The sequence below is a fragment of the Lathyrus oleraceus genome, chromosome 4 (assembly GCF_024323335.1).
Source record: "Lathyrus oleraceus cultivar Zhongwan6 chromosome 4, CAAS_Psat_ZW6_1.0, whole genome shotgun sequence".
Lineage (NCBI taxonomy): Eukaryota > Viridiplantae > Streptophyta > Magnoliopsida > Fabales > Fabaceae > Lathyrus > Lathyrus oleraceus.
This window is the reverse complement of record NC_066582.1, coordinates 370,928,490-370,940,868: the sequence shown is the minus strand read 5'-3', so window position 1 is coordinate 370,940,868 and position 12,379 is coordinate 370,928,490. Positions and strand designations below refer to the sequence as shown.

The 12,379-nt window shown below is 36.7% G+C and overlaps 1 protein-coding gene across 1 annotated transcript; it reads right to left on the bottom strand.

The window, feature by feature from the left end:
- Positions 1-228: 228 nt before the first annotated feature.
- LOC127137508 (U11/U12 small nuclear ribonucleoprotein 31 kDa protein) lies at positions 229-1,061 on the bottom strand. The gene is made up of 2 exons (XM_051063967.1): positions 730-1,061; positions 229-631 (listed from the first exon to the last, which is right to left on the bottom strand). The coding sequence occupies exons 1-2, from the start codon at positions 1,059-1,061 to the stop codon at positions 229-231; spliced, it is 735 nt and encodes a 244-aa protein (XP_050919924.1).
- Positions 1,062-12,379: the final 11,318 nt, after the last annotated feature.

The following is a 12,379-nucleotide window of genomic DNA, read 5'->3' as shown; positions in this document are numbered from 1 at the left end:
TAACATGTGCTTGTGATCAAAACCATAAACACATCCAACCAAGCCAACAACATATAAACAATTTCATCAATTACACCATATTTGGATAAAAACAAAAAATTGCCATTTAGATCTATGAAACACTGGCACATATATAGACACGACACACAGGACTAGTTGAATAATGCGGTAATGCGGAATACCAAACACACACCTTCAATCTGAAGTGTCAATGCTACATAGTCATGATCAATCATTATCATCATGATCACTCTCATCACTGAAATACCCAGCTTTCTTCCCTTTCTTCTTCGTCTTGTTGTTGTCCAAACCCTCATCATCATTTTTGTTTCTCCCCAGCAACCTTTCACCCGCTTCATCAACCACAACAGAAGCCCAATTATCGTCAAACTGCTCCGCAGCAATCTGACCACCCTCCTCCTCCTCCTCATCACCTTCCTCCTCCCCATCCCTATCCCTCAGCCCACTAAATCCCCGTCGCGGCTTCTTAGGCTGAGGCCGCGGCCTCGGCCCCAACTGATTCTTAGAACACTCATACGACAAATGACCATGCCCCCCACACTCATAACACAAAGCAGTCTCAGTATTGTACACGCGCTTCCGAATAAACTCCGGAGCACGTCCATTATCACTGCAATAGAAGCAGTTAGAGTCCTTCCATTGAGAATCTTCTTATTCATCTCCGCCACGGCGCATTGGGCGTCATTACGAGAAACGAATTGGACAAACGCGACACCGCGGCTTAGGCGCGTGTGACGGTCTTTGAGAACGGTTACACGCGCGATGCTGCCGAAAGTAAAGAAGAGCGTATGGAGATCGGAGTTTGTTAGGGAGTAATCTAGATTAGAAACGTATAGCGTCGATTTTGATGGTGCTAAGGGTTCACCTGTTCCTCCTATTGATGATCCTTTGTTGTTCGGTTTTGATTGGGGTTGATTACTGGATGTGGTGCCGGTGGTGGTGTTGGGGGTTGAGGACGAAGCGCAGTAGCGGTAGTAGAAAACGTCGTCGTCTTCATCGTTGTCGCTGTGTTTTCGTTTGTGTTTCTTCTTGCTTGACATTTTTTTCGGTTCAGGTTTTTTGTTTCCGGCAACGGCGTTCGGTTTCCGGCGACGGAATTGGTTCTCCGATGCTTCTTTAATCTATAGAGGAAATCTGAGAGTGGAGAGATTCTATAATGTGTTTGAGAAACCCTAGAGAAGTGAAGCGAAACTCCAAGCGGATCTGGACATGGATCCGGATATTTTGGATTGGTTTTATATATGGTTTTATCCATTCTTATTTTTTTATAAGCAGTACTATCCATATGTAAATGGACAACTTGCTCACCGCCAGAGTACTTGTAAAGATAGCATAAAACTAAAAATTATTATGTTTTAATATTTTTTTATTTAATTGGTCAGCCACCCATCTGCATATATAAATTTTAATAATTTTTTGTTAGTATGATGCTAGAGTTTTTAAGACAAAAATTTCTAGTTCGTTAGCTATACAATTTTATTATATTATTTTAGATTATATTTTAATATCTTAAGATAAATAGAGTTATTGAAATTTAGCAAAAATAGAATAGAGTGAAATAAAAATTTTATTACTTTATTATTTGAATAATTAGCGATAAAAACAAAGTAAGTTTTTGATTCTGCTCATATAAAAGAGAAACAATAATGATGGAAAGTGATGAAAATTTTCATTCTGCTCATATTAAAGGGAACAATACTCGTAGAAAGTGATCAATACTAGTAGAAAGTGATGTAATTTTTTATTCCTCATATCTAAGGGAAACAATGCTAATGAAAAGTGATGAAATGAAATAAAATAGAATAATAAAATTTTATTATACTGGATCTGATTTTAATTAACTCAAACAATGTAATCTTATTCTATTTCATCTCATATCACTTCATATCATCTCATTGCATCAATTTAAGCAAAACATTAGTCTAATAACTTCAGTTTCACAACATTTAAAAACTCTTCTGTAGAATTTGTCCAGAATTGAAGAGGACTCATCTCTTACTAGAAACTCAACAATTAATTTGTTTTCAAAAGTAATGCTTTATTTATACGCTTAGATTATGTTTGGACATCTTAAAATGAAGATATAAGAATAAAAATGAACATAGTGAATCAACAAAATTAGAAGTACATACGATTAAAATGCATCAAAATCGATGACATCTTTTTAAATTTATTGAACTTTTCGCATTAGACTTTTTTCTATTGTATTATTTTTCAACATCATTTAATTTCAAGAACTCATGCATCCTATCCAAAAAAGCAAAGTTCTCACTCAGATGTTTCTTCCTTAAGACGTTCTCTCCATTCTACGAATGTTGGTGGTAGAGGACACCCTCGTTTCAAATAAGCTTGTATAAAATGCATCTTAGTAGCAATCTGTGTAATCAAGACAACCCGGCCATTTAAATTATTTGGAGGGCAACTTAGGAGAGGGAAAACGATTTACGAAAAACTATGTCTTGTAAACTAAACTAAAACTCAGTCATATACATTTGATATAAGATGACTCATTTCAGAAAAATTCATCCATTTTATTGTCGTTGTGGTGACACCAATTTTACTAAGAATCAAAGGATTTTGAATAGCTTGTATTTGTGCATTAGTCATATAGAGTCGCATGTAATTGTCGCACCTCAAAAAAAGATGATAATGCGATCCCTCGTGATAGGACGCGGAAAAAAAAAATGTTGTTCGAAACAGAGTCGCCACCGAACTTTATTTATTCCAATGAAGGAATAGGAAAATATCGAGAAAACCTTTAGAAATAAGAATAATGGTTGTCGCAACCATATTCGGGTTCGGGAGTCGATTACGCAAGCGGAATGTATTAGCACCCCTCACGTCCGTTGTACTCAACGGGAACCTTTTAGTCTGATTTTGCTATTTGACTTTTAATTGACTGTTTATCTGCTTGCTTCGAGTAATTAGAATTGATGATAGATGTGGATGAAGACCTCAGGATGGGGGAAATGGGAGGTTTTTTATTAGTGTGCTCGCGAAGATACAGCAATCTCCTGCCTACGTATCTTTATGGTGCAATAAGGAAATCAGAGCATTCGTAGTTCAGGCTACTACGAATATTGGTTGTGTTTTGTTTTGATGAACGACTGTGTAGGTCGGCGTTCTAACGGCTAAACACTGGCTTGTCTACTCTCGGTGGAGGCTCTAGCACTGGTTTGTTGTGCCCATTAGAAAGGATTGACAGTGTTCTTTTTGAAAGGGTTTTGGTCACGAGGGGGTGACGAGTTGAATTGACGTGTTTGGATTTGATTGGTTTCGATCGCTCGAGGGCGAGAAGTTAGGTTTGATTTGTTGATGATTTGAGGAACGACGAAAGATTGAGCAATATGGTGTACACCAATCGTTCAATTCTTTTGAGGAATAATAAGGCGTGCGCCTTCTATTCCCTTTTCGTTCGAATTGTTTTGAAAGTTTGTTTGTCGATGTTGAATACGCACGGTAGTGAGGCGTACGCCTCCTACTTGCTTATTCAAAGAATAACGAGGCGTACGCCACCTATTCCCTTATCCAAGTTTATTTAACGTGTTTTAGTCGGAAGTCGATAATTTGTGCAATATGGCGTACGCCAATTATCCAAATAATCGAGAGACGGTGAGGCGTACGCTGTAGCGGTGTATTCGTCGCTATATGATCTATTGATTAAATCATAAGCAAAGCATACAATGAATCGAGTCGCCACCGCACTTTTATTTATCCTAAGGACTGGTTAAAAAGCGAACAAAAACCTACGAAGTTTTACGCATAGAAAACTGATGAAAAAAGATCAGAGAGTCTGGGTAAGGGGTAAATTACGCAATGGGAAGGTGTTAGGCACCCAATGCGTCCTAGGTACTCCTAGGGAGCCCTTTTCACACTTGTTGTATAAAAATTATTATTTATCATGACATAAGTATTGTGCAAACATGATTGGGATGATGAGAAAAGAATGTACAATTTTTATTATTTTTGTGTTTGGATGGATAACCATTGCCTACGTACCTTTACAGGATCAAAACCTCGTAGTTCGGCTAAAAACTTCCAAAAGTTAGTGGATTCAATTTTAAACACAAGCACTAAGGCTTTTCATTACCAATGGGAGAAAACTCAACCTATGTCAACAATCCACCATGCGAGGACGGCTTCAACATACTAGTGAGGGGTTAACCCTATAATAAGTATGGAAGGCTTACAATCAACTCACTAAGGATAAGGTAAGAATCACATCAACCACTATGGTAATTGAAACCTATGGCTAAATGTATGAAAACATGTTAATGGACAAAGCCAAAACAAGTGAATGGGTGGAGTTAGTTGATTATGATTATTTACAAAGTATGGTCAAGGTATGATTAAAGTCAATTCAAAGAAGTATTTACAAAAGTGAAGTTTGAAAATCATGGACTTAAGGTCCAAGTTTCTAATTTGAAAAAGCAAGGTGAGAATGTTTGCACAACATTTATTTCAAGTTTTAAAACACGTATGAAAAGTTTTAGGACACAATGGATGAATGGAATGGAAGAAAGTAAAACTCCTTAGAAAAGGTTCACCTCTTGAGATCATATAGGAGATGATTCAAGTGTGTCCTTAGGACTAAACAATGAGCAATAACAAAAGCAAATAAAGTGATACCGGATGCCACTCAATGGTCTTACTCCAATCTCACACACAAAACAAAAATGGGATACCGGAAGCCAATAGATGGTCTTATTCCAATCTCTTAAAGCAAAACAAAAATGGGATACCGGAAGCCAATAGATGGTCTTATTCCAATCTCCTAAAACAAAACAAAAATGGGATACCGGATGCCAATCTATCTGGGCTTATACCAATATCCAACATATGATCACAGGAAAGCAAATGCCAACTTACAGGGTCTTACAATTGCATCCTCACATACGATAAACAACTGCATCAAGCACAAAGAATATGAGTGGCCAATGATGGTCTTATACTCACTTCCATATCATAGGAACAATGGCCATAGGAATGGACTTACAATCGTCCTCAATGGGCACACAACAAAGGTATGTCACAAAGACAAATGAAATGATCATGCACTAATGAATAAGTAGTAATGATAAATGCACAATGGCAAACTCGAGTAATCATGTATAAATGAATCAAGTAATCGATCACATAAATTCAAGTAGCACACGCTATAATCAAACAAGGAGGCTCAATCAAAGGGTTTGACTATGAAAGTCCACTGTAATAGGTAAGTGTCGCTCTTAACCTTGCCATTGAGGGGCTAAGGTGAAGCAGATGAAAGGATATGAGGGGTGTGCCTCATTGCTTCGATCTCAGGTCCGAGAGAGCATGTAAATATAAGAATGTGGGGGAGTTCAGAAAGATGGAACTCTTTCCCCAATTAGACTCGATAGATCTTGGGATTTTACTCACTATGCATCAACACAAGTAGTGTGAGCAAGGTGAGTGACTCACTGAATAGTAGGAGATAGGCTACATGTCTCTTTGATCTACCAATCGCCTCAAATGAGGACTTTTCCTGCTTGGGACAAACATAAACAATCACAAACATTGCCTCTTAAGGAGGACTTCAGATAGTTGCCTGGCTAAATAACAAGCCAGGTCTTCCAGACTACATGAAGACAAGAGAGTCTACCTCAATGCAAATTGCTATTAAGCAAAGCAATGCAAGTTCTTAAGAGAACTGAGCAGCTAAGGGTACCTGAAATCAGTCAAATATCATCAGCATCCCAACATAAACAAAACAATAACATAAGAATCAACCAATGTACAATCAAACAATAATGTGCAGCATGTGCATAGCACAAAGATCAAGTGAACCAAGCCCTACAAAACAAACAATTAGTCAAATGAATTCAACTCAATTATGTATCGACCTCCTTAAGGCATTAGCTTTTTAACCTGAAAAGTCAAAGTCAAGCTCAAACATAAGTAACAAGACAACTAGGCCAAGCCTAGGGTCCAAAGGAGGGAAAAAACTTAAAACAGCAAGTAAAACATAATCAATGTCAAGATAATTCAAATAAGAAGAGATCCCAATTGGTCTCACATCCAAACTATGCACTAATCTCATTTTATGCACAATCTAGGGCAAAGTAAGCAAGTATGGATCACATATGAGAAAGCAGCAAGATCACATCCAAAAAAATATCAAAACAGCACATTAAATTCCCACAAAAATTCTATCCTAAACAGAACATATTCAATAAGCTACATATCAATTTTCATGCAATTTGGACTAATGGAGCTATGTCAATTAAATCAACATGTTAAGGCATGCAAAAACACAACCAAATTAAGTCACCAAACCACATGTCAACTTCAATCAATTGTAAAACAGTGATATTAAATGGGAAATGGATGGGACCAAAGCTAAATGGAAGCTACACATGTTAGGAACCACTCCACCAATTTTCATATTCATAGGATAAGGGATGAGGATTTAGCAACCTATGTAAAATGTTACACAAGCAAAGCCCTAAAAATGCTAAGCAGCAATCAAAAATCCAAATCAAATGGAAAATAGCTTAATTAAATCCACAGAAATTCATATTGAAATTTAACATATCAAAGGTATCTCATGCAAAAAATCAGAACCATAGGCCTAATGGAAGCATGGAAAAATAATTCATGAACATTGCATAGCATATTGTGACACATATTGTCACACTCAAGTTAATTAAATCATATCTAATAAACCAGAGGTCCAAAAATTACAAATCATATGTCAAAATCTCCAGGAGAGGGTCAAGAATCATCATATGAATTTTCATCCAATTTGGAGCTAGCATGACTATTTTATGATTAAAATGGTGAAACACATAAAAATGGCACACATGATAAAGATCCCTAAACCAATCTAAAAAAATACCAGGCACAACTTATATCACTATGCCTAAAAAATTCTAGAGAAAAAATGGGATCTAACAAAAAAAGTCCCAAATTATTTGGACTAAGTATGATTAATCTATGATTTTTTGAAGTTTTGTGGATTTATTGAAATATTTATTTAAGTAGAATTTGAATTAATTGAATTAATTAAAGTCTGGATGGCAGAACGGTAATTAACGCATGCCAAGCCAAAACGCGGCCGTATCACTTATACCACTGGCAGCTTCCTATTCGCTAGATTCGGAGGGAAACACCAACTTTGAACGGAAACGCTGGAACATGGATCAAAACGCGCGCGATTTCCAGAATTTCGACCTTCATCGTGTTCTTGACATGCATCAAGCTCATGAACAAAATTTAACGGAAATACACAAACCATAGACCGTTGGAATCGGCATTTAATCAGGATCATGAATACGCTAAGGAAATCGTCCGGAAATTATTGTACAAGGCGAATCGATTGAAAGAAGTTCTTGCATCTAAACTTTGATCTTAGATTTCTCTTCCAAAACCTAACGATTTTCAATTCTACGAATTGCTGCGTACTCTACAAGCTAAGCTCTACAATAACCACATCATGATTTTGAGTTTGGTGAAAATCGAATTCTCACCTTGGATGATGACAGCTGAGGAATTTGTGTGTTTCCAGGCGTGTAATGTTGAAACAGTCCAAGATTGATGATGCAGGCCGCGTATGGAATGATTTGATCAGCTCAAAGGTGCTCCACGTGACCGATTCTTCAAGCTGCCATGGATGAGGTGGTTTTCAACAGTTGCAGTTTCTTGCACGATTTCACTCCAATTGATGCAAACAGAAATTATCCAAGACCTGTAGAGGAAGAATCAAGCATCAACTAGCACAATCATTAGCGAAATCTTGAGGAATTGGTGGAAAAAGTGAAGATGAATCTTGGAGAAATTTGAGAGAATTTTTGATTTTTTTGGCCTTGATCTGAAAAAAGTGATTAGGATCCTTGAGAAACAGTTAGGATTAAGCTTTTATATGTACCCTTAATCCATCCCTTAATCATGATTAGGCAAAATTGGTAATTAGCAAATGTAGCTCACTTAAGCATTTTGGCCTTTTTGCCCTGGGATGGTTAGAAGCAATACAACATTGGTTTATCACTTTGAACAAGTCACAAATCTCATTTAGGAGCTAATGGAATTGGTCCCATGTCCATTGGATGTATATTTCTCAATTTCACTATGTCATGGCACTTTGTTCATTTTTCAAGTTCATTTCAAAAGCCAATTTCCAAACCATGAAGCCTTGGCATGTTATGAATATTCCAACAAGTTTCAAATGCCATTTGTGAAGTGTTGCAAAAATCCCCATCCAAAAATTCCAATTATTTCACAATTTGGACAATTTTGCCCCTGGTTCATTTAACTGTCCAGTTGAAATTTGACTTTTTGCATTGACCACTTTTGAAGAAATCCAATTATGCACCATGAAAGTACATGTCAAATGGAGTTTGTGCATATAAAGAACATCCAATTTGGACACTCCATGTGGAAGTTATGCCCCTCTGATTATGGGTCATTTTTGAAATTGACTGGACCATAACTTGCCAACCGTACATGGGAATCTCAAGTTCTTGGACTTTTTGGAAAGGCAAGAACAAGATCTTCAACTTTCATGTTGGACAAATTTTGATTTGAAGCTTGTATCATGATGTAATTTTGAGGAGCAAAACTTTCCATTTTTGGCAGGCGAGAATTACAGGTCATTTCCATTTTGGGAAACTTTTTGTCTGACTTCAAATCCTTCAACCTTGATCTTTGAAATGCCAAGTGAGGCTTAAATGGACATGAATGAGACTTTTCCAACCATCTCACACCTTCCAATTCCTGATTAAATGCACAGTTGACCACAGTTGACTTTTGTTGACTTTTCTTGACTGGGCCATGTTCTGATGAATTCCAGGCCTCTTTCACATGAGATCTTGATTCCAAATGATATCACAAGTTATATGAACTCTTTATGAATGATCATGGTGTCCAAATTCTTCAAGAATGGCCACCATCTATTGCTCAAGGCCTGATTTGACTGTTTGACCTAGTTAGCTTCATCTGCAAGCAACAAGGTTAGATGACAATATTTTTGTACTTTTGGTTAGTAAACATATGAAAAGCAATGATATACAAATGCAATACATGCTTGGTGATCAAGAACCACACTCACAAGGTGTCCCACCCACTAGGAGGGCAGCTAGGGTATGCAATGATCCTTGAGGCCATGATATGATATGATATGGGCCATGAGGGATCTTAGGGCCAAAATTGGGGTCTTACATACGCCTCCCATCTTTTATCACCCGAGGTTTAAATTGTAAAAAGATATGTTTAGATATTGTATTCGATTTATGAAGATAGCTTGAATTTTGGGTTGGTAGGTTTGGATTTGTCGATGATTTGAGCAAGGTGGCGTACGCCAATTATTCAAATAATCAAGGAGTGGTGAGGCGTACGCCTCCCATTCTCCATTGAAGTTGTATAGTTTATTTTGTAAAATTGGGTTTGATATAAGAGGTGATTTGAGTTTATTCGATTGTGTTTTAAGTTTGATGACAAAAACTCGAGCAATGTGGCGTACGCCAATTATTCGAATAATCGAAAGATAGTGAGGCGTACGCCTCCTATCCTCTTTATTATCATAAATTTAGAATTAAATGTTTTAGAATTTGTAGTTGATTTGGAAAATGATTTGAATATGATGGTTGAAGTTTAGAAATAATTTGAATTTAGAACCTATGTTTGATTTGAAAAATTTATTTGAAATTGTATGATTATTAGGGTTTTAATTGAATGACGAAAATCCGAGCAATATGGCGTACGCCAATTATTCGAATAATCGAGAGATAATGAAGCGGATGCTCACTATTCTCCTTTTCATTCAAAGATTAATTATTAAAAATAAAACTTTTAGAATTTATAATTAATTGGTGGAGTGATTTTAATTTTATGGAGTTTTAGGGTTTTAAATGAATGATGAAAATCCGAGCAATATGGCGTACGCCAATTGTTCGAATAGTCGAGAGATAGTGAAGCGGAGGCTTACTATTCTCCTTTTCATTCAAAATTAAATTAAATAATTTTTAAGAGAATACTATTTAAATACGGTGAATTTGAATTTATTTAGAATTAATATACTTTTGGGAAAGACTATTTGGTATTGGACCAACGTCAAACTTATTTATTAGAAAATAAAGTAAATTATTTGTTGACGTTAACCATTAATCCACCATTTAACTAATTATAATATTATAACAAGATAAAAAGAAGAGTTGAAAATAGTAATCGAAACCGAACTAATAAATATTTCTAATATTAGTGTTATCTTAATTTTAATTAAAACAATCAAGAATAGCTCATAAACCAAGTAGACCAAATTGGAATGTTTGGGAAATAAATAAAAAGTTAGGCCCTAAACATTGGATCAAAGAAGGCCCAAGGGACTTAAAGTAGTGTTATTTTCGGGATGGGGCAAAAGGCCCAAAATCCTCTCCTACTCAGCAAAGTGGTACCACCGAGAAGAGAAAAGGTTGGCCTCGGTTTACCTACCGCCACGCGCATCATTGTTCATTGATAACATCATAAAGATTTTGGAAACATAATCTGACAGCACCCAAGTATCTATCATCAATAACATTAATTTACTCTTAATAATATTTTAAAAGAAGAAACAATCACCCCTTAAAGCAAAGAAATAAATCAAAATAATTTTGTCTCTCTCTCTCTCTTAAAACGACTCTTCATTCTTTCTGGAAAATATCCTCTCCCTATTAAATCGTGTGCATGGTCCCAATCCAAAACTGCAGAGAGAGAAAAAAAATTTGAAAGGAAACCGATGAACACCCTTCGGTGTTCATCCTCAAACAAACCAGGACTCGAACATGAAGTTCAAAACTTCCAACGTGACAAACGACCACAATCCCCTCAAACCTCCAAATCCTCGACGGGATCTAGAAAACAGTAGCGAATCGGAACCTCAAAGGAAAACCTAATCTTAGCTTCTAACCCGTTTTCTATATCACAATCAACAGCAGAAATTAACGAGTCAAAATACAAGGTCAAAGCACTGTAAAGCAAAATAAAAAGGGAAAGATTTCGCCGGAGCATCGTAGCCCCGACGAAGACCTGACGGCCATGATTACCTTCGGTGAGTATGTATGACGTTGTCCCTCTTCTTTTGCTTGTTGTTTCAAGTTTCTTCCTTTTCTTTCTATCCTTCTGTATCCACTCCTTGTTTTCTGTCTGATTCTGACTTTCTCCTCTAATTGATTGTCATTTCCTTTTGCACGCGATTGAAGGGGTCAAGCTCTTCAAACCCTGATTTTCAGTGTGAAAATCAGAGTTGAAATACAGAGTTTTAGCGGAGCTTTTCGGTGTAAGGTTCGTTTGGGATTTCAGCTGAGTGACGGTATTTTTCTTCTCTCCTTTTTCAATCGATTAGCTTTCCTTTTTATAGAGTGAAATGAGCTCCCCAAAATCATGTGTGGATCCTTGGCAGATGGTGCAAAAAGGAATCATTCCGTTAGCATCAAATCTTTCTTTAGATTTTGGTGGGGACCAACGTAAATATGGTAGGAAACGGATTTGATTGTGGTCCCAAAAAATCTCCAAATGCGTGGTCGTCTTCACTGAATCTCCCATCAAGTTTTTACTGCGGTGAAACCTTCAACAATTGAGGTAAGGAAATTGGTATTTACTGGCATATATTTTAACCTTAATTGATGACTTCTCAACTTCGATTCACAACACTTCTTCCGTTTTTGCTAATGTGAGGACTTAATACATTTAGGTATGAATTGCTGCTCAAGTATTTTCGAATCCTGTGAATCTTTGCCTTTGGTTTATCATAACAATTGTGTGCTTACAAGTCTTATGACGATTAAATTGATGCCATGTTTGATACTTGGTTTGGTATTTGGTAGGTGATCTGAATGATATTCAGGATGCTTGATGATACTTGTATGGATGTTAACCCTGTTGATGGCTGAGCTTGGATTGCTAGTCTGCTGTGTTTTAAATGGTGGTAGTCATGATTGCTCCTGTGATTCTATTACCATGAGGTTAGTCATATGCTGAAAACCTGTTAACTTGGAATGTGATGTTGTTAGCTATTGTGTTAGAAGTTTGAATGAAATTTTGATATGGTAATGATTATTTTTGTTTTGGATACTTTGCTTGTGCGTGAGCTGATTTGTGGGTTGCAATGCTTGGTGATGCAGTAGTGGTTTGTGCAGTTTTTAGATCGTATATTTGATCAAGGTTAGATGGTTTGGTAACAGGTTTCTTCTTGTCATGGTTCAGCATCTGTCATGGTTCTCTGATAATAGGTTCTATTGTAACAGGTTTTTTTTTGAAGTATACCCTGGCACTGTTTTGGTTTGGAGCATTATGGCGTTTAAACCAATCCCATCTTTAATTGATGATTCATAATGCAATGGTCCTGCCGCTATAGCTAAACCTT